This window comes from Macaca nemestrina, chromosome 15, assembly GCF_043159975.1.
Source record: "Macaca nemestrina isolate mMacNem1 chromosome 15, mMacNem.hap1, whole genome shotgun sequence".
Taxonomy (NCBI): Eukaryota; Metazoa; Chordata; class Mammalia; order Primates; family Cercopithecidae; genus Macaca; species Macaca nemestrina.
Genome location: NC_092139.1, coordinates 84,634,672 through 84,658,088, shown reverse-complemented (window position 1 = coordinate 84,658,088; position 23,417 = coordinate 84,634,672). Strand labels below are relative to the sequence as shown.

The 23,417-nt window shown below is 44.2% G+C and overlaps 1 protein-coding gene and 1 pseudogene across 6 annotated transcripts in view; both read right to left on the bottom strand.

Moving 5' to 3' along the window:
* LOC105480758 (CECR2 histone acetyl-lysine reader) overlaps positions 1–23,417 on the bottom strand; it is a 202,062-nt gene that overhangs the window by 39,459 nt on the left and 139,186 nt on the right. For 5 of the 6 annotated variants that reach the window (XM_011739930.3, XM_011739933.3, XM_011739935.3 and 2 more), the window contains exons 5-8: positions 23,241–23,345; positions 20,454–20,503; positions 18,580–18,749; positions 11,653–11,736 (exon numbers count right to left, since the gene is read on the bottom strand). In XM_011739930.3, the coding sequence (XP_011738232.2) occupies positions 11,653–11,736; positions 18,580–18,749; positions 20,454–20,503; positions 23,241–23,345 (409 nt within the window). The remainder of the gene's footprint in view (positions 1–11,652; positions 11,737–18,579; positions 18,750–20,453; positions 20,504–23,240; positions 23,346–23,417) is intronic. The other variant, XM_011739931.3, reaches the window with a different exon arrangement.
* On the bottom strand, positions 4,709–7,775 carry LOC112426479 (dnaJ homolog subfamily A member 1 pseudogene; annotated as a pseudogene).

Genomic DNA, 23,417 nt, shown 5'->3' with positions numbered 1-23,417 from the left:
ATGTCTTACCATTTCAATGCCCAATGTGAGGGCACTGAAAATGCCTCTGATTAAAATTTTATATTATTTTCTTTATGGTGCTTTTTTCCCCCCTTCCTCCCTGTGGAGTTCACATTTTTATGGTTTTTAAAACCAGTTTAGGCTGGGTGTGGTTGGTGGCTCACATCTGTACTCCCAACACTACGGGAGGCCAATGCAGGAGGACTGCTTGCGCTCAGGAGTTCAAGACCAGATTGGGCAACGAAGTGAAACCCCATCACCCCATCTCTACAGAAAAAAAAAAAAAAAAACAGGTAATTAATAAATAAATAAATTATCCAGGTGTGGCAGTGTACACCTGTAGTCCCATCTACATGGGTGGCTGAGGCGGGAGGATCTCTTGGGCCCAGGAGTTTCAGGCTGCAGTTAGCTGTCACTGTTCCACTACGTTCCAACCTAGGGGACAGACCCTATCTCTCTTTTTTTTTTTTTTTTTTTTTTTTTTTTTGTTTTGTTTTGTTGAGACAGAGTCTCGCTTTGTCGCCCAGACTGGAGTGCAGTGGCCGGATCTCAGCTCACTGCAAGCTCCGCCTCCCGGGTTCACGCCATTCTCCTGCCTCAGCCTCCCGAGTAGCTGGGACTACAGACACCCGCCACCTCGCCCGGCTAGGTTTTTGTATTTTTTAGTAGAGACGGGGTTTCACCGTGTTAGCCAGGATGGTCTCGATCTCCTGACCTTGTGATCCGCCCGTCTCGGCCTCCCAAAGTGCTGGGATTACAGGCTTGAGCCACCGCGCCCGGCCGACCCTATCTCAAAAACACAAAACAAAACAAAACATTCTCATTTGACTCCAAATTTAGGGATGATCTTGCATAGATAGTAGGCTTTTTAAAATTTTTTTCTTGAGACGGAGTCTTGCTTTGTCACCAAGGCTGGAGTGCAATGGCATGATCTTGGCTTACTGCAGCCTCGGGCTCCCGAGTTCAAGTGATTCTCCTGCCTCAGCCTCCAGAGTAGCTGAGATTACAGGTGTGTACCACCACGCCTGGCTAATTTTTCTATTTTTAGTAGAGACAGTGTTTCACCATGTGGACCAGGCTGGACTAGAACTCCTGACCTCAGGTGATCCGCCCACCTCAGCCTCCCAAAGTGCTGGGATTACAGGCGTGAGCCACGGCCCGTGGCCCAGTTAATAGACTTCTCAGTGTCATTTTTATCATTCAAAAATCTATGAGCCTGACTTTAGAAGAGTTTACAGGTAAAAATCTGGAATGAACAGGAGGGATGAAAATAAAACATTAACTACATACATAACACTGTACCCATAAGGTGTCTTATTAAATAAAACCCGTAACATCTTTATCCTATAACCACAGCAGGCCAGTTTCAATACGGTGGATGGTGATTCTGAAAAGGGGATGCTGGCCGGGTGCGGTGGCTCAAGCCCGTAATCCCAGCACTTTGGGAGGCCGAGACGGGTGGATCACGAGGTTAGGAGATCGAGACCATCCTGGCTAACACGGTGAAACCCCGTCTCTACTAAAAAAAAAATACAAAAAAACTAGCTGGGTGAGGTGGCGGGCGCCTGTAGTCCCAGCTACTCGGAGAGGCAGGAGAATGGCGTGAACCCGGGAGGCGGAGCTTGCAGTGAGCTGAGATCTGGCCACCGCACTCCAGCCTGGGCGACAGAGCGAGACTCCGTCTCAAAAAAAAAAAAAAAAAAAAAAAAAAAAAGAAAAGGGGATGCTACGGACACTTGGCTGGACGACTGTCCTGAAGACTGCAACTCTGGCCACTGCTTCATGAATAAATGTCTGTCAAGCACCTTCCCTAAATTTTGCCATAATCCCTACTCTCACTTCCACCCCACTCCCCGGGTTCTTAATTGTTCCAGCAACATCTTTAGCCAGCTGAGATATGATGAAACTGCAGTTAACAAAACAAAGTAAAACAAAACTATTTGCCTTTGCTCTTTTCAGATGTATACCGATGCCAAAAAAACACCGTAAGGTATCAGTTGACCAACATGGGCAGGGGAAAGAGAAGAGATATGAAAACTAAGCCTTGTCACTACAGTAACCAAAACAGCATGGTACTGAAACCAAAACACATATAGACCAATGGAACAGAACACAGGCCTCAGAAATAACACCACACATCTACAACCATCGGATCTTTGACAAACCTGACAAAAACCAGTAACGGGTAAAAGATTCCCTATTTAATAAATGGTGCTGGGAAAACTGGCTAGCCATATATAGAAAGCTGAAACTGGATCCCTTCCTTACACCTTATACAAAAATTAATTCAAGATGGATTAAAGACTTAAATGTTAGACCTAAAACCATAAAAACCCTAGAAGAAAACCTACGCAATACCATTTGGGACATAGGCATGGGCAAGGACTTCATGACTAAAACACCAAAAGCAATGGCAACAAAGCCAAAATAGACAAATGGGATCTAATTACACTAAAGAGCTTCTGCACAGCAAAAGAAACTGCCATCAGAGTGAACAGGCAACCTACAGAATGGGAGAGCATTTTTGCAATCTACCCATCTGACAAAGGGCTAATATCCACAATCTACAAAGAACTCAAACAAATTTACAAGAAAAAAACAGGCCGGGCACGGTGGCTCAAGCCTGTAGTCCCAGCACTTTGGGAGGCCGAGGCGGGTGGATCACGAGGTCAGGAGATCGAGACCATCCTGGCTAACACGGTGAAACCCCGTCTCTACTAAAAATACAAAAAACTAGGCGGGCACCTGTAGTCCCGGATACTCGGAGGCTGAGGCAGGAGAATGGCGTAAACCCAGGAGGCGGAGCTTGCAGTGAGCCGAGATCGCGCCACTGCACTCCAGCCTGGGCGACACAGCGAGACTCCGTCTCAAAAAAAAAAGAAAAGAAAAGAAAAGAAAAAACAACCCCATCAAAAAGTGGACGAAGGATATGAACAGACACTTCTCAAAAGTAGACATCTATGCAGCCAACAGACACATGAAAAAATGCTCATCATCACTGGTCATCAGAGAAATGCAAATCAAAACAACGAGATACCATCTCACACCAGTTAGAATGGTGATCATTAAAAAGTCAGGAAACAACAGGTGCTGGAGAGGATGTGGGGAGATAGGAACACTTCTACACTGTTGGTGGGGCTGTAAACTAGTTCAACCATTGTGGAAAACCATGTGGCGATTCCTCAAGGATCTAGAACTAGAAATACCATTTGACCCAGCCATCCCAGTACTGGGTATATACCCAAAGGATTATAAATCATGCTGCTATAAAGACACATGCACACGTATGTTTACTGTGGCGCTATTCACAATAGCAAAGACTTGGAACAAACCCAGATGTCCATCAATGATCGACTAGAATAAGAAAATGTGGCACATATACATCATGGAATACTATGCAGCCATAAAAAAAGGATGAGTTCATGTCCTTTGCAGGGACATGAATGAAGCTGGAAACCATCATTCTCAGCAAACTATCACATGACAGAAAACGAACACTGCATGTCCTCACTCATAGGTGGGAACTGAACAATGAGAACACTGGGACACAGGGTGGGGAACATCACACACCGGGGCCTGTTGGGGGTTGGTAGACTGGGAGAGGGTTAGCATTAGGAGAAAATACCTAATGTAAATGACGAGTTGATGGGTGCAGCAAACCAACATGGCACATATATGTATACCTATGGAACAAACCTGCACGTTCTGCACATGTACCCTAGAACTTAAAGAATAAATCCTATTTACAATAATAAAAAAAGAAAACTGAGCCTTGTCAAAGGGAAGATTTCATTAAAAGAGAACTGTGATGCTTTCTATATGTCAGACCCCAAAATGAGAGGGAAACAGGTATATATATATCAAACATGAAATTTATTTACAGAATTACATATGTGTATTCTGGCCACTCTCCCCTGCAACAAAGACAGTAGGTGTAAACCTGTGAAATATTATTCTTTCATCAGTAGAGGGTACATTAAGTAGGATCCAACATTTTAATAAGGGCTGAGCAAATGCAAGCCAATTACTTATGAAATTGTAATGCTGATCACTCAAGACTTGATAATCTGGCCAGGCACAGTGGCTCACACCTGTAATCTCAGCACTTTGGGAGGCCAAGGCGGGCGGATCATGAGGTCAAGAGATTGAGACCATCCTGGCAAACATGGCGAAACTCTGTCTCTACTAAAAATAGAAAAAGTAGCTAGGCATGGTGGTACGCGCCTGTAGTCGCAGCTACTCGAGAGGCTGAGGCAGGAGAATCACTTGAACCTGGGAGGTGGAGGTTGCAGAGAACCGAGATTGCGCCATTGCACTCCATCCAGCCTGGTAACAGAGTGAGATTTCGTCTCAAAAAAAAGAAAAAGAGTTGATAATCTAAATAACCACAGGAAGTGTGTTAAGTCAGTGGAGGGAGAGAAAGAGAAAAAAGTCAAAAGCCAATAACCTAAATCTTACGAATATAGAATTCTTTTATGTAATGAGTATGACTTATTATTATTAATATGTAATATCTTACAATCAGTTAATAGTGCTCCCCTCAAACAAATGGAACACGAACACACAACTCACAAACAGTATATAAAGCACACGAGTGGCCGGGCACGGTGGCTCATGCCTGTAATCCCAGCACTTTGGGAGGCCGAGACGGGCGGTTCACGAGGTCAGGAGATCCAGATCATCCTGGCTAACATGGTGAAACCCCGTCTCTACTAACAATACAAAAAATTAGCCAGGCGTGGTGGCGGCCCCTGTAGTCCCAGCTACTCAGGAGGCTGAGGCAATGGTGCCATCTCAGCTCACTGCAACCTCCACCTCCCGGGTTCAAGCTATTCCCCTGCCTCAGCCTCCCCAGTAGCTGGGATTACAGGCACCTGCCACCATGCCTAGCTAATTTTGTATTTTTCATAGAGATGGGGTTTTGCTATGTTGGTCAGGCTGGTCTTGAACTCCTGACCTCAGGTGAACTGCCCGCCTTGGCCTCCCAAAGTGCTGGGATTACAGGCGTGAGCCACTGTGCGCAGCTGATCTGGCTGCTTTTTGCTTTTTGGTTTTGAGACAGAGTCTCGCTCTGTCGCCTAGGCTGGAGTGTAGTGGCGTGATCTCGGCTCACTGCAACCTCTGCCTCCCGAGTAGCTGAGATTACAGGCGCCCGCCACCATGCCTGGTTAATTTTTGTATTTTTAGTAGAGCTGAGGTTTCACCATCTTGGCCAGGCTGGTCTCGAACTCCTCACCTCGTGATCCACCCGTCTTGATCTCCCAAAGTGCTGGGATTACAGGCGTGAGCCACCACGCCCGGCCAAGATCTAGTTGTTTTTATTAAAGTGTGTGGCACATCCCCCGTCACACATGCACACTCGTGCTTTCTGTCTCCGTCTCTCCTGCTCCGCTGTGCTAAGATGTGCTTCCTTTCCCCTCGCCTTCTGCCACGATTGTAAGTTTCCTGAGGCTCCCCAGTCATCCTTTCTATAAAGCCTGTGGAACTGTGAGTCAATTAAACCTCTTTTCTTCATAAATCCCAGTCTCAGGTAGCTCTTTATAGCAGTGTGAGCACAGACGAATACAGGTATGATTTCTATCACTGATACCACACGTTAAGTTATATATTATGCCATCTTCGAGTAACACTTGAAGCCATACAATAAATGCAGAGGCATCACAATGAATCCCAGTTAATACAAATAACTATATAGACCAACACTTCTCTACAAATTTAGTTTGGCCTTTTTTCTAATAGCCGGTTAAATACAGTTTTAATTTCGTAGGTTAACAGTGAAGGTTCATACACTGAAGCCAGTAGGTATACCTAGCATTGCTTTTCAGCCTAAACTTTTCCACGTACACAGCTGAAATCAGTTACAAGACTTGGCCTTAAAATGCTAGGAGAGCTTCTTAGTTTTTACAGGTATTAAATTTTGTCTTGCACGCCGAAGTCATCGTACATACAGGGCAATGTCAGAGCTTTTATCATCACGTTTGTTCTTCATTTACCTTTAAAACACTTCTCTAGCTGAATATTTAAAACAACAGGAAGCAGCGAGCATATTATAGTTACAGGTCTTCACTCAGTCACTGTTGCAGATAAAATACCAGCAGTGAGTGTTACTCACAGGCCCAGTTAAGGGCTTTGACGCTGACTGCGTCTTCTGGGAGACGGTGTTCACTGCACTCATATGCTTCTCCGTTGTAATGCTGCCATCTTTGCTGATCTGCCTCAAAGCTCACCAATTTTTTTTTGAGGCGGAGTCTCGCTCTGTTGCCCAGGCTGGAGTGCAGTGGCGCGATCTCCACTCACTGCAAGCTCCGCCTCCCGGGTTCACGCCGTTCTCCTGCCTCAGCCTCCCGTGTAGCTGGGACTACAGGCGCCTGCCACCACGCCCTCCCGTGTAGCTGGGACTACAGGCGCCAGCCACCACGCCCGGCTAATTTTTGTATTTTTTAGTAGAGACGGAGGTTCACCGTGTTAGCCAGGATGGTTTCGATCTCCTAACCTTGTGATCCGCCCGTCTCGGCCTCCCAAAGTGCTGGGATTACAGGCGTGGCCACCGTGCCCGGCCAGCCCACCAGCTCTTTTTGATCATCCCATCAGTCTCTTCTACTTCCTTCCTACCCGGTAGAAGTTTTTCCAGCAAAGAAAGTTTATCAGGAGAGAGAGCCACTCTGAGGAGCGTTTACATAAATTCCGTGATTAGGTGACCCTTTGCATACGGTGTGTAGTAAATTGACATTCTTTCATTTAGCGCACACTTGATATCCCCGTGCTTGACATTCTGACCTGGATGAGAGGTCATGACCATGGTTCAGTCTTCGAAAGCAGATGTTAGCATCTGCGAGTCACACAGTGTTTCAGCCAGCTGTATGTCTGTACACAGGAAAACGTCTTCGCCCTGTCGAGTAAAAACACCATGGTCGTTCTGTTCTACCCGAGTGATCATGTTTCCTGGCTCCAGTTCTGGTTCTTGGTATCCTTCACCACAGAATGTTATCTTCTGGCCATCTTTCATGCCTTTGTCAATAGGGACTTCTAGAATCTTCTTCTCTGCAACTATCTTCCTTCCACTGCAGCTTTTACGTCTATCTTTAGGACTGATGATTCCCCGTGGCCTTGGCACTCCATGCACACAGATTGAATTTGCTGTATGTATGTCCATATATGTATCTATATTTTGACCAATCCTGGTTATCTGTCCCTCTCCTTCTCTTTGGACCATAAGCTCCTGAGTAGTGACTTCCAGAGCCAGGTAACATACAAATTCAAGTGAAAAGACCTTTACACGAAGAAGTCACGTACACATGTAATATAGGAAGGTATTCCTTAGGTATGTCCAACAGGCTCACAGTTTAGACCATTTGACTTATGCCCCAAAGTAACTGTAATTTAAGGTTGGTAGTACAGCAAATTATGAATAGCTTTTATTGTATGTTTTAAAATCTCATCACATGTTCACATGCTTAAATCTGGATATCAGAATTTAAACAATTCTTGAAATGTATGAATGTCTCCTTAATAAACTGATTACAAAGTATCTCAAAAAAAGGAGCACATGGGTCACAGAATAACGCTCAATATGATCCGTTTTGTAATAAATGCATAGAGGAAAAGCCTGAAGCAAATACATAAAAATGTAAATAGTAATGATTCCTGAGTTGTGAGATTACCAGGTCTTTTACAGTTTTCGACATGTAGTCTCCACATTTTCTATAGACACGGTCGGCAGGTGGGAGCCTGCACCGGCCACGCCCAGCTGTGGCTCCTGCCCTTGCCAATGCCATCTGTCCGTCTAGTTATTGCTCCACCTGTCTCAGACTGCTTTCTCCAGAATCTGCCCCTCCTCCAGCACGGCCCTGAACTTGCAAACGCCTCCTGCTTTAGCTGGATCCTGTCTCACATTTCTCTGGGCCTTTTTTCTTGCAGCATGGGTTACCATTGTAGCAATTTCCCATCTGATGTGAATTCTCAACAATTACAATTTTACCTCAATGACATTACACACATCTGAGACAAAAAAAAAAAAAAAAAAAAAATTCTATGTTATGCACCACTAGTCTGTTTTAAAATTCCCGTGCTAATTTTCAGCCCTAGGTCGATGCAAGGTAAAGCAAAGTCTTGATGAAACACCACTAAAAAACAGGACTCACTTTTGGTAGCGTTTTAACTATTAAAGAACCGGTACAACCAAATGAATGACAACCGACCAAGCAAAAGTAAACCTGCACTGTTGGGAACAGGCCCCCCAGAATCTGGCCATAAACTGGCCCCAAAACTGGCCATAAACAAAATCTCTACAGCACTGTGACATGTTCCTGATGGCCATGACGCCCATGCTGGGAGGTTGTGGGTTTACCGGAATGAGGGCAAGGAACACCTGGCCCACCCAGGGTGGAAAACTGCTTAAAGGCTTCTTAAACCACAAACAATAGCATGAGCGATCTGTGCCTTAAGGACATGCTCCTGCTGCATACCTAGTCCTTCAATTCGGCCCATCCCTTTGTTTCCCAAAAGGGATACTTTTAGTTAATTTAATATCCATAGAAACAATGCTAATGACTGGCTTGCTGTTAATAAATGCGTGGGTAAATCTCTGTTCGGGGCTCTCAGCTCTGAAGGCTGTGAGACCCCTGATTTCCCACGTCACACCTCTATATTTCTGCGTGTGTGCCTTTAATTCCTCTAGCACCGCTGGGCTAGGGTCTCCCCGACCCAGCTGGTCTCGGCACTGCACAGTTAAAAAAATGTGATACTGTCTTATGCTGTAATTTTTTTCTTTAAAAGGTGAGGTCAGTTGCAAATGGGATAGGAGCTGGTGTATGAATGCTTTACAAATAAGAGGACTGCTAGAATCAAGGGGGTTTTTAATGAGAAGCTAATGAGAAACACCACTTTAAAATCCAGTAAAGGACAATTCACCAGAACCCCTGGTTTTAGCAATGCCCAGTATGCTGTGCCCTTACACGCTTCCCTCTCTGAGGGCAGGTATCAGACTTGCTAGCACCCTTGCTCCTGTCAGCAGCGCACGTGAGACTGCCACCCAACACACGGTTCCCTAGCAACAGCAATAACCAAAGTCTCTGGACAAAAGTAACCACTGCATCCCGAATCCTAGAGTTCAGTGAGACGGTCTCTCCTCACTGGTATTTTCCCCAGAAGTCACAACTAAAAGTCTGTTTTCAGGCAGTCATAAGTTTGGACTGCTGAGTGACCAATATAGGCCAGAAACCCGGCCTCCGTGCTCAAAAAGTCATGTCACCATTAAGGGTTTCTCCAGGATACCGGGGAACACAACAGGTATTTTACAGTCTCTGTAATACTGTGGTTTCTTTTTGTTCAAACTAAAGAGCAGAATAAAAGAAAGCTCAAACACTGCCAAGAATAAAAGAAGAAATTTTAGTGTTTCATGCTTAAGTTTTGCCGGGAGCAATGAAGGGCCTTGCAGTCTATTCAGCCAGCCATGCAATCTGAAGAGGAAGTTATGGTCCAGGAATGCTCAGGGCAGTGAACGGTCAACAGAAATGGGAGCTTTCAAGGAGGTGTTAACTGTCAAGGTAATAAAGACAGCAGAGAGATCCCAACAAGGCCAGGCTAGAAAACCATTTGAGAACATGGCTGAATACCAGGGACCAAAGGCCATTCCGAAATTAGTGACTACTAGGAGGAAAAGGATACTGGAGAAGAGAGGTCAGTCATTAATAGAAGTGCCAACCCCCAGGTAATTAAACACTGGGCAAGACACATCTCTGAGTTAAAAAGAGACAGAGGTTGGCTGGGCGTGGTGGCTCACATCTGTAATCCCAGCACTTTGGGAGGCTGAGGCAGGCGGATCACGAGGTCAGGAGATTGAGACCATCCTGGCTAACATAGTGAAACCCTGTCTCTACTAAAAATACAAAAAAATAGCCGGGTGTGGTGGTGGGTGCCTGTAGTCCCAGCTACTCAGGAGGCTGAGGCAGGAGAATGGCGTGGACCCGGGAGGCGGAGCTTGCAGTGAGCTGAGATCATGCCACTGTACTCCAGCCTGGGCGACAGAGCGGGACTCTGTCTCAAGAAAGAAAAAAAAAAAAAAAAAGGCGGAGGTGAAATCAAAATACACTGAAGCAAATACAAATTTATAAATCAGCTTTCCCTTTTCAGGGCTCAAGGCAGAGTGTGTTTAGTTACTGACAAGATCTCAGCAACAGACCATCGTGTCATCACTTAAATTTAAGAGCCATGAAAATGTTACTGAAAGGAAAAAGGAAGGCTTCGTAACGTAACAATTCAAAGACATGGTCCAGAGTAAAACTACTGTCCCTTAACTCAAAACTGTCTAGGATCACTGAACTGTTTAAATATTTGACGAAAGAGTGCCCAAAGGAGACAAACAGTTAAAAAGTGCTGACCCTTCCTACAGTGTGATGTGGATGAAGTAATTTAACTACTTTTTTTTTCAGAGGTGGGGTCTTGCTATGTTGCCCAGGCTGGTCTCAAGCTCCTAGACTCAAGTAAATCTCCTGCTTCAGGATCCTGAGCTACATCACAAGACGAAAATGCCAAAACACAGTCAGCTCCAGAATGCTGCTTGGACAACTCCTTTATTAGTAATTAGTGGTTGCACCAAACATTCTTTCTTCACCTAATATTGTACCTCAAACTCCCACATGGTGCCCTTTCTCTCATGTGACCTAAACATTTCCCTGCCCTCCCATTTATGTCCTCTTTTGCTTCGTGTCTTAGAAGAAATATGATCACCTACACTCCACAGCAAGGCCTTGATATCTAAGAATCTCATTTCACCACAGATCAGCCAGATCCATGCTCTCGTTCCTGGACACTTTTCAGGTCCATGCTATGTCTCCAATTAGAAACAAAACAACAAACTTGCCACAGACTCTCACTTTCTTTCTTTTTTTTGAGTTTCACTCTGTTGCCCAGGCTGGAGTACAGTGGTGTGATCTCAGCTCACTGCAACCTCCACCTCCCGGGTTCAAGCAATTCTCCTGCCTCAGCCTCCCGAGTAGCTGGGATTACAGGTGCACGCCACCACGTCCAGTTAATTTTTGTATTTTTAGTAGAGATGGGGTTTCACTATGTTGGCCAGGCTGGTCTTGAACTCGTGAGTACAAGCAATCCACCTGCCTTGGCCTCTCAAAGTGGTTCGATTACAGGCATTAGCTACCGTGTCTGACTCTAATATATACTGTTTTTTGACCACATTACATAATTTCCTGTCTCTGTGCTTTTGTTTCTACTACTCCTGTAGTGTGGGATGCCTTCTGCCCCACCTCTCCCACCCTCTTTACTCCCCCTCTGTCAATCCCAGCCATCTCAGGATGCAGGTCGAGTATGGCTCTGCCTACTCAAATTCTCCTTTCATTGCCCAGCTCTAAATCCTCCCATCTTTGCATTTGTGAACTGCTCCTATACATGTACCTATTGCAGCAGGTGTGGACATGCCTACTACCCCAGGAGACTGTCAGAACCAGAATGTAGCCTCATGTCTTCTAATTCTTTATCTTTCTAGAAATGCATCCTAAGCATAAGAATGCTAAACAAACATTTGGGGTTTAGGAAAAAAAAATGAAGGAAAATAAAAAGGCAAGAATGGAAGTACATGAAAAGGATCTGTCTCTTTCATCAGGAAAGCTCCTCCTCGCTACTCTCTCACACACTCACCTCTTGCTTGATGGGTTTGATGGACAGGTGGTCAGACATCCACCTAGGATGCAACTCTGCCTTTGTGCGCTGTGGACGTTTTCCCTATAGTTAGAAGTGAAGAAGAGAAAGGAAACGATAGATTAGGGTGTTCTCAACTACTGATACTGATGCTGCTCCTGCTGCTGCCAGTAAAAAAGTGGCCCAGGAGGCATGCAGGTTAGGGCCAAAGGCTTCCTTAGGACAATCAGGGAGAACCACCGCTCAGCTGTGTAGGGACAGAAGCCAGTTTATTCTCTTGAAAAAATTAAAATAAAAACTTGGAGACAACCAAGTGTCTTTTATAATATGCATCACTGGCAAAAACAAAAAACAAAAAACAAAAAACAAAAACTCCCTTAACAGTTTAAACAGTCAAAAAAAAAAAAAAATCTTCCCAAATTACAAAGGGAAAGCCATGCTTTATCGCCTTTAGCGGAAGGGGCGGCTCTGGGAGGGGCATCAGGAGCAGCCGGAGGTGGGCCGCTGGGCAAAGGCAGCACAGTGGCAGCAGTGAGAAGTGAGAGCAGTTGCCCAGGAGGGGAAGCCAGGGAGAGAGCAGGGTTGGGGAAAAGGGCTCAGCGAGCAGAATGCTGTGAGTTCCAAGCAAACGCACCAGGCTGGAAAGCAGTCCTTGTAGGAAATTTCAAAGAAAGAGCACGGAGAACTCCTTGTATCTAGGTTACTACTTTTGAAGGCCAAGGTTTATTAGCATATGTAAGTTTTGCAATTTGTGAGGAATGAGCCCCAGGGCATCACCAACTGTAACCTACTATTAAAAGGTGACAAGCCAAGGCCTTCCCTTACGATAATATAACTTCTGTGGCTTCTGCATCAAAAATCTGCATTCTCCAGGGGTACTTCTGGCACCACTTAATCCATTAGGTAAGGAATTATACGATGGAAAATGACAAGAAGGGGTGGTTGATACAACTTAAACATACCGCAAAGCCATGGGGGTACATTTAATGAGTCAGCAACTTTAGAAAGCTTTTTCTTCTTTGGGCTGGGTGGGGTGGCTCACGCCTGTAATCCCAGCACTTTGGGAGGCTGAGTGGGGCGGATCACGAAGTCAGGAGATTGAGACCATCCTGACCAACATGGTGAAACCCCATCTCTACTAAAAATACAAAAAAAAAAAAATTAGCCAGGCGTGGTGGCACGTGCCTGTAGTCCCAGGTACTCAGGAGGCTGAGACAGGAGAATTGCTTGAACCTGGGAGGCGGAGGATGCAGTGAGCCAAGATCATACCACTGCATTCCAGCCTGGGCAACAGAGCGAGACTCCATCTCAAAAGAAAAAAAAAAAAAAAAGAAAGAAACAGAATGACTAGTGCCCAATGCAAATGCAAGCCCAATTATCAAACGTAGTTGTGACCTTCTTTAAGTATCTGTCCCAAAAAACCTACCCCAGCAGTTTCCTGAAATAAGCCTATAAGCTCTTTTTTTTTTCCCCTTAAAGGTTCTTGTTGTGTTTCAGAGGATGGAGTGCAGTGGGGCAATCATAACTCACTGCAGCCTCAAACTCCTGGCCTCAGACAATCGTACCATCTTGGACTCCCAAAGCACTGAGATGGCCATTATTTTATAAGCCTCGAGACTCTAACAAGATCTCTTCAACTTTAAATACAAGAAAGACTTATCAGGGAACTAACTGTCTTCCAAAGGGATTATGCCAGTTTACCATGAGAGTAGCAAAAATGCCAATGCCACCTTCGCTTCAACCTTGCCGTATGAGATAGAAGCTACAAATGAGAAAAACGCCATTCTGGATACAGAAGCTGAACGTTTCCCTACGTACTTTCCCATCGCCTTCTGTAAACCATCTATACCCTGAGTCAATTTATTTGTTGAGAAATTAAAGTTTATAAAGCTGTATATTCTGTAACACGAGCAACAAGCTCTACCAGTATCTACATCCCTTTTTATTTAAAAAAAAAAAAAAAAAAAAAAGGTTTAAGTAAGCTTTTATATGGTCATTGCAGTAGGACTTACCTTCTGATTATTATTTCAAAGTTTAGAGGACGATCATATAATACCTCCTCAAAGATGTATCAAATCTACTGACACTCTTATTGCCTTTATTTTGCTATAAAATGTGGGTTTAGTTTTCAATCAAGGTTTCTCATCAATTACCCATTACCATAAACAACGGGAGAGGACCGAGTAGTGTATTTTGATTCCCAAATACAATGCTCTGTACATTGACATGGGTTCTTTGTTTAATTCCCACAGAAACTTTTGTCAAGTGATAGCATTTCATTTTACTAATAAGAAAACTGAAATGGACCCCACTTCAACAAAAAATAAAAAAATTAACCGGGCGTGGTGGTGGGTGCCTGGAGTCCCAGGTGCTCAGGAGGCTAAGGGAGGAGGATCGTTTGAGCCCAGGAATTCTAGGTTACAATGAGCTATGATCACGCTACTGCACTCCAGCCTGGGTAACAGAGTAGGACCCTGTCTCTGTTTAAAAAAAAAAAAAAAGGAAAACAAAAGAAAGAAGTTGAAATACAAAGTTATCAAGAAATTTCTCCAAGGGACAGGACAGGGGAGTGGCATAAATCAAGTAGGTTTGAAAGAAAAGCTTCTGTCTCTTCCACATACTATGTTGACCCCTCTTCCACGGCCTCATTTATTGTGCCTCCATTTACACACTGTATTTTCTTTTCCTTTCTTTTTTTTTTTTTGAGATGGAGTCTCACTCTGTCGCCCAGGCCGGAGTGCAGTGGTGTGATCTCGTGTCACTGCAACCTCCTGAGTTCAAGCGATTCTCCTGTCTCAGCTTCCTGAATGGCTGGAATTACAGGCACCCGCCACCATGCCTGGCTAATTTTTGTATTTTTAGTAGAGATGGGGTTTTGCCATGTTGCCCAGGCTGGTCTTGAACTCTAGACCTCAGGTGACCTGCCCGCCTCCGCCTCCCAAAGTGCTGCGATTACAAGCATGAGCCACCACGCCCCTGGCCCCAGGTCAACATTTTTAAATGTTGCATCTTACTATTCTTTATTGTGTTACACCAGGTAAGACTCCAAAACAGTATTACCAGTAAGACAGTCTCAAACATTACTCTTTTGGTAACAAGATAGCTTCTACTTGTCAGTATTAACAATCTAACACACAGTCATGTGTTATACTTAACAATGAGGATACATTTTGATAAACCACATTCTTAGGTGATTTTGTTAAGTTTTCAACAATATAGAATTCAGGGACTAGATGGCATAGCCTACTACACACCTAGGCTACGGGATACAGTTGGTCCTAGATGGTACAGCCTACTACAACCCTAGATGGTGTAGTGTGCTACACACCTAGGTTATGGGGTGTAGCTTATTGCTCCAGATGGTGTAGTCTACTACACACAACCCTAGAAGGCACAGCCTACTACACACCCAGACTACAAGATATACAGCCTATTGCTCCTAGGTGGTGTAGCCTACTACACACAACCCTAGAAGGTATAGCAGCCTACTACACACCCAGACTACAGGATATATAGCCTATTGCTCCTAGGTGGTGTAGCCTACTACATACAATCCCAGACACACAATGGTAAAATATTTGTGTATCTAAACATACGTAAATAGAAAAGGTACAGTAAAAATACAGTGTAAAAGATTTAAGAACTGGCACACTGAGACAGGGCAACTTATCATGAATGGAGCTTGCAGGACTGGCAGTTGCTCTGCTGAGTTCGTGACTGAGTGGCGTAAACGTGAAGGTCAGGACATTACAGTATGCTACTGTAGACCTTGTAAACACAATGCACTTAGGCTGCACTCAATTTATAAAAAGAAATGGAATTGTGCTACAATGTTATAATGGCTATGATGATAGGAAATTTTCAGCTTAATTATAATCTTATGGGACCACGGTGGTATATGTGGTTTGTCATTGACCAAAACGTGGTTACTTGGGGCATTATTGTACATACTATGGAATGAGGAGAGTATATTTAATTTTATCAGGTCTGGTGTTCAAAGATATCTGTATCAGAACGAACAGAGTAGCTTCCAGTTATTTCTTTCATTTTGGAAATGTTTAGAAGTTATCTTTTCCTTGAAGGTTTAGAAAACTTTACCTGTGAAACAATCAATCCTTCTATGAAAACACTTCTTCCCTAATTACCGGTCTGCTAAGATTTTCTACTTCCCAATTTAGATTTTTCTTAATATACTATTCTTCTGGTTAATAAGACTTCATTGATGTTTTCGAACTTAAAAGCACTATCTATTTCTTTGAAAATATCAAATCCATTATTTCTTTCTGGTTTGCAATTCCATGGTTCTTGAAAATTGTATTTAAAGATTACACTATTTAAGGGTTACCTTATTTTAATTTTTCTTCTTTTGAAAAGAATCAATGTTTGAAATTTTTAATCAAAATAATCAGTTTTATGCTTTAAGTTTTTTTTTCCCCTTAATTCTTGTATCCCCCAAAACGTTAGGCTGAATATTGCAGTAAAAAACCAGAAATGATAAAAGAAGGCTTAAGGTAATTGGGTATATTTGTAGATAATTTAATGTGCCATGACTGATGATATCAGTAAAGTCATATGCAAGGTCACGTAAAGTCTTAAGTATCTCTTTACATCATTGTTACTTTAAGAAAATTAGATTCTATATTTTCATTCCTAGAAAAATGGTTGCAGTGAATTGCCGATCGTGAAAACGGAATGCAATTATCGTACATGAACTTAAGTATACTGACGGTGACATGGAGGTTTCCTGGATCACCCAGGACCGCGGAAGTCTTGAAGCACTATTTGTAAGTTCCCGTTATTAGAGAAAGGTAATTTCTAGGACTTTCCCTAAAGCATCAACCTGCTTAAGGGTTAAACACATCACCAGATCCACGATCAATTAAATAATACATTTGACATGTTTGCCTCCCTGTAGGTACTGCAGTGATGATTTATAAATACTTTCTCTTCGTATTTCACTGGCCAGTGGTCAAATATTTCTGGTCCTCTATTAACATGTATTAATAATCAGAAATATTGTTATTGATATGAAATAAACAAACTGAATAATTATCAACCAACCATCATAGAAAAGGCAAGACAGGCTAAACGCAGTGGCTCACGCCTGTAATCACAGCACTTGGAAGGCCAAGGTGGGTGGATCACTTGAGGCCAGGAGTCAAGACCAGCCTGGCCAACATGGCGAAACCGCGTCTCTACTAAATATAAAAACATTAGCTGGGCATGGTGGCACACGCCTATAGTCCCAGCTACTTGGGAGGCTGAGGCATGAGAATTGCTTGAACCCAGGAGGTGGAAGCTGCGGTGAGCCAAGACTGTGTCACTGCACTCCAGCGTGAGCGATACAGTGAGTCTCTGTCTCAAAAAAAAACAAAAAAAACAAAAAAAAAAAACAAAAAAAAAAAACAAACAAAAAAAAACAAAACCCAAAAAAACAAGAAATGACATTAGGTATTGTGGGTGTTAAAAAGATGAGTAAGACACAGTCCCTGAGCTGAAGAAGCTTGAACTCACAAAGATATAAAATAAGCATAAAGAAACATGTTAAGTGACAGAAGTCCTAAAGGCTGGGGGAAACAAGGACAGTTCATGGACATAGTGACATTTAAGTAAGGCTTTTGAGAGAGTAGTATTCAAATGGGTAAGGAAGTAGAGGGGGGCCAGCTGTGGTGGCTCACACCTGTAATCCCAGCACGTTGGGATTACAGCCCAGGAGTTCAAGACCAGCCCAGGCAACACGGGGAAACCCTATGTATAGATAAAATTAAAAGATTAGCCAGGCGTGGTGGCGTGTGCCTGCAGTCCCAGCTACTCGAGAGGATCACTTCGGCCTGGGAGGTTGAGGCTACAGTGAGCTATGATTGCACCACTGTAGTCCAGCTTGGGACATAGAGCAAGACCCTGTCTTAAAACAATAAAAGCTGGGCACAGTGGCTCATGCCTGTAATCCCAGCACGTTGGGAAGCCAAGACAGGAGGACGGATTGAGGCCAGGAGTTTGAGACAAGCCTAGGCAGAGAGCAAGACCTTGTCTCTACAAAAAATAAAAAATAATTAGTTGGGTGTGGAGGCACGAGCCTGTTTCCCCAGCTACTTGGGAGGCTGAGATGAGAGGATCACATGAGCCTGGGAAGTCGAGGCTGCAGTGAGCTGTGATTGCACCACTGCACTCCAGCCTAGGTGACAAAGTGAGAGAGCCTGTCCTTAAAAAAAAAAAAAAAAAAGGCCGGGTGCGGTGGCTCACATCTGTAATCCCAGCACTTTGGGAGGCTGAGGCTGTGGATTACCTGAGGTCAGGAGTTCTAGACCAGCCTGGTCAAAACGGTGAAACCCCGTCTCCACTAAAAATACAAAAATTAGCTGGGTGTGGTGGTGTGCGCCTATAATCCTAGCTACTCAGGAGGCTGAGGCAGGAGAATCGCTTGAACCTGGAAGGCAGAAGCTGCAGTGAACCGAGATTGCGCGACTGCACTCCAGCCTGGGAAAAAAAAAAGGAAAAAGAGGAGGAAGGATGTTTGAAAATGTCATGAAGTAGGGGCATATGGTTTATGAGACTGCAGCTTGCCCTGAATTTGGTGAAGAGGACACAATCAGGTGGAGCCAGGCAAAGGGCTGGCAATGGAGCTACAAGGACAAAGACAAACCCATAAGATGTTCGAAAGCTGGTTCCAGACTGTGAAAAGCCACCGTCACTATTGGTGGGTGGTAGACACTGAGGACTTCCTGCGGGAAGGAGAACATGATAGGACCCACGGTGAAGGAGAGGGGGTGGCATGGGGTGCCAGTCTAACACTGGAGTTCAGACAGGATGGAAGCCTGCACTATTTCCAGGACAGTGGGAAGTATGGGGAAGGTCTCATGAATAATCCTTAAACAATGCAGCACCAGGCCTAACACAGAGGAGGACTGAGCAGAGTGTGTGGCGCACCTTCTGGGCGATCATGTTGCAGATCTCAGGCAGGAAGTCCTCACTGAGGAGCTTGTAGAGCTGCCGTTCTCGAACGGAGGTCCTCTCGCGAAAACTCTCAGTGACCTGTCTCCATTCTTCTTCTGTTTGGCACAGGAGCCACCAAGTACCTTGGCCCGGCCCTTGGGACCCTAGAAAATAAAGGAATGGATTAACTACAGGAGATCCTATGAGGACCTTTCCTTATTTAGTCTCAATTTTGTTTCTACCCTGGGTCATGACTAAAAAAAGGGAGTCAAAAAAGAGACCTATTATTTATTTATTTATTTATTTTTTTGAGACAGGGTCTGGCTCTATTGCCCAGGCTGGAGTGCAGGGGCACCATCTCAGCTCACTGTAACCTCTGCCTCCTGGGCTCAAGCCATCTTCCCATCTCAGCAACCCCCAAGTACCTGGGACTACAGGTGTGTACCAGCACACCCAGATAATCTTTTGCATTTTTAGTAAAGATAGGGTTTTGCCATGTTGCCCTGGCTGGTCTTTAATTCCTGAGCTCAAGGGGGTCTGCTTTGACCTCCCAAACTGCTGGGATTATAGGTGTGAGCCACTTCACCTGGCCTACTTTTAAATTTCATTTATTTATTTATTTAGAGACAGAGTCCTGCTCTGTCGCCCAGGCTGGAGTGCAGGGGCACCATCTCAGCTTACTGCAGCCTCCGCCTCCCAGATTCAAGTGATTCTCCTGCCTCAGCCTCTCGAGTAGTTGGGATTACAGGTGCCTGCCACCACGCCCAGCCAATTTTTGTATTTTTAGTAGAGACGGGGTTTCACAATGTTGGCCAGGCTGGTCTTGAACTCCTGACCTCAGGTGATCGGCCCGCCTTGACCTCCCAAAGTGCTGGGATTACAGGCATGAGCCACCGCAACGGCCTCTTTTTAATTTTAAAGTTGACAATGTATACTTCTGGTTTTCTTGTTAAAGTCACTGCTAACAACTAAAAAAAAAAAAAAAGTAGTGTCTAAAGGCAATACAAATATGACTACTGTGACTTTAACAAGATAGATATTCACAGCCTAGAAATGATTAAATATGCTGACAGAAACGGTTTTGAGTTTGAGTCCTTGCAGAGTCTACCTTGCCTCAACTACACTGTGCAAACTGGTATGTGCCTCCCATTTTTATGCTACTTGGATGACAAAATTAAAATCTAGGCAAGAAACCAGTATGCTGCAAACCCATAAGGAAACCACTGTGTCAGGAAGTGCTGACATTAAAAAGACCTCTCTGAGAAGCTGGTGATTCACTCCAATGTTGAGGAGTCGATTATACTGTCCCTAGTAAACAGAACACTAGTGAAAAGATCGAGGTTTTTTTTTGTTTGTTTTTGTTTTTGAGACGGAGTCTCGCTCTGTCGCCCAGGCTGGAGTGCAGTGGCGCAATCTCGGCTCACTGCAAGCTGCGCCTCCCGGGGTTTTACGTCATTCTCCTGCCTCAGCCTCCCGAGTAGCTGGGACTACAGGCGCCTACCACCTCGCCCGGCTAGTTTTTTTTTAGTAGTTTTTAGTAGAGACGGGGTTTCACCGTGTTAGCCAGGATGGTCTCGATCTCCTGACCTCGTGATCCGCCCGTCTCGGCCTCCCAAAGTGCTGGGATTACAGGCTTAAGCCACTGCGCCCAGCCAAGATCGAGTTTTGATATAAATCCTCAGTCAGATGATGAGCTGGGCGCAGGATAAGGTGTGAGGAAGAGAACTGAAGAAGGGTACGGAGGGGAGGTCAAAGGCTATTGCAATCATCTTTACTTTGCATGACTCTAGAAAAAGACAGAGTCAACACTCTGGCATAAAGAAATCATATTTACTTAATTCTTTCTCAACACCAGTAAAGAACATTACCATGTCTTGTCTGTGGCTCAGATGCCAAGGAATTGTCTTCCTGCTTCTCACTGAAACACAGAAAAAAGAGGTGTCAATCAAAACAAAGACAGGTCCAAAACTGTTCTGTGCCACCCCAGGATGGTAGACCCAATTAATTTAACACACAGAGAGTGGATGTGTGTGTTAAGGGGACAAGGCTTGGAGGCGGAGTGCTGAATAAATGAACACTAGGATGTAGGCATGCTGGTCTAGAAGGAAGTACTGACATACAGCTACCCTATGTTACGGCAACAGTATCAATGCGTAAGAAAACAGTAACTTTCATTTTTTATTTTTACTTTTTTGAGATAGAGTCTTGCCCTGTCACTCAGGCTGGAGTGCAATGGCATGATCTCAGCTCACTGCAACCTCCGCCTCCCGGGTTCAAATGATTCTCCTGCCTCAGCCTGCTTAGTAGCTGGGACTACAGGCACCCGCCACCAGGCCCAGCTAATTTTTGCATATTTTTTTTTTTTTTGAAACGGAGTCTCGCTCTGTCGCCCAGGCTGGAGTGCAGTGGCCTGATCTCAGCTCACTGCAAGCTCTGCCTCCTGGGTTCACGCCATTCTCCTGCCTCAGCCTCCCGAGTAGCTGGGACTACAGGCGCCTGCCACCTCACCCAGCTAGTTTTTAGTAGAGATGGGGTTTCACCGTCTTCACCAGGATGGTCTCGATCTCCTGACCTCCTGATCCGCCCGCCTCGGCCTTCCAAAGTGCTGAGATTACAGGCTTGAGCCACCACGCCCAGCCAATTTTTGCATTTTTTAGTAGAGACAGGGTTTCACCATGTTGGCCAGGCTGGTCTTGAACTCCTGACCTCATGATCTGCCCATCTTGGCCTCCCAAAGTGTTGGGATTACAGGCGTGAGCCACCGTGCCCAGCCAGAAAACATTAACTTTTAAAACTTTTTTGGGAAATGAAACAGATGTGCTGTTTTTTTTTGTTTGTTCTTGTTTTTTATTACTGCTCCAGTCAAGAGAGACAGATGCAACTGTTAATAATTAAATGCCAAGAAAAAAGAACTGTAGGGATTCCAATGTCCTCCTCGCTGATTTGGGGCCACGCTGAAGACAGGTGTATTTATTATAATTTATCCTTACCTAAAGTAGAGGGTTAAGAGCATGGGCTCCAAAGTGGGACTGCCTCTATTCAACCTGTGCCACTTACAATGTGACCTCAGGAACGTTAATTAACTTTCCCCCCCAAAAATGGAGCTATTAATAGTGCCTACCTCACAGGGATGTTGGAGATTAAATAACAAAATGCAAAGTGTATAACGCAATAGCATGAAGTATCATTTTCACTTGTATCCCTGAAAAAGGAGGGAAACTTTTCTCTTGTTTTCAAGTTTCTGAGAGAATGACAATGTTCTCTACTGGCATTATCCAATAAACCACGTGACTGCTGGGCATTTCAAATGTGGCTAGCGTGAAAGAGAAACTCAATTTTAAATTTAATGAAAAAATATTTAAATAGTGGCTTACATACACAGCTCTCAAGGAGAAAACATCACCAGTAGAGGGTAGCACAAGTCCATGGATGCTTGTTAAAATGATGCTACAGTCCCAACTCTAAGCGACTGTGACTCTTGATACTTACGGGGAAATGGAGACAGGTATCACTAAGCTTTCTGAATATCAGAGGACGTGTGGAATCCTAACCAAACCCGGAAACAGGTGTTGCATACACAAAACATAAGTAATTACAGGACATTTGTCACGGAAACGGGTAAGGAAGAAATAGGCAGCTGCAATCTGAGGCTGAACTTCTGGAAAGTTAAGTGGATGCTGACTGAGTTAAAATCAGGTTCTGAGTGATCTATACTGTTAATCTGATTTCCTAGAAATATTTCTTAGTGGTTAAAAAGCAACACGGTGAAATCCACCCTAACTCAAGCATTTAGATTAAGTAGCAAGGGACGAAGCCACTTGTCCTGAGTTATCAGAATTTTTAAGAATACAGCCTCACTTTAATAGGCTTAGTGATAGAGTTGATCCTTAAGTAAGAAGTGTATTTACACAGTATAGGTCAGATTGTGAAAACTCCTATAGCAAGATTCACATGGTGAAATTTCCTAGAAGATAACGACACATAAAAGAAAATCCTTCAAGTATCTTTTTCTTTGGTAAAATTAAATATAAAATTGAAGAATGAAAAAAATGGTCTTGTTCAATATAATCCTCATTAAGCACACATCCATCGTCTAGTAAGAGGACTCGTTTACAGAGGGCAGGTGACTTGCCAGATGTCACGCACTAAGGACTTCCTGATTCTGTACTGCACACGTGGTAATCTCATAAGCACTCAGTTTCAGGTTCCCATAATAACGTGCTTCCGGCCGGGCGCGGTGGCTCAAGCCTGTAATCCCAGCACTTTGGGAGGCGGAGACGGGCGGATCATGAGGTCAGGAGATCGAGACCATCCTGGCTAACACGGTGAAACCCCGTCTCTACTAAAAAATACAAAAAAAACTAGCCGGGCGAGGTGGCGGGCGCCTGTAGTCCCAGATACTCGGGAGGCTGAGGCAGGAGAATGGCGTGAACCCGGGATGTGGAGCTTGCAGTGAGCCGAGATCTGGCCACTGCACTCCAGCCTGGGCGGCAGAGCGAGACTCCGTCTCAAAAAAAAAAAAAAAAAAAAAAAAAAAAAAAAAAAAAAAAAAATAACGTGCTTCCCATGGCACAGGCAAAATAAAGAAAAAGGAATAAATGAATTAAGGTCCCTTCTGCTACAGTCTACGACCACAACTAACAAGATTTTCTTACCTCAACAGAATCTCCTCCTGCAGTTTCTTCCGTTTTGGGGGTCTTCCTCTCCTTTTTCCCGTTTTTCCAGGAATACTTGAGACATTTTTTTGTCCTTCACTTTCCCTAATAAATAATATTAAATAGAAATGTTCTGGCATAGGATTGGCATGCTACATATGATTTTAAAACAGTATT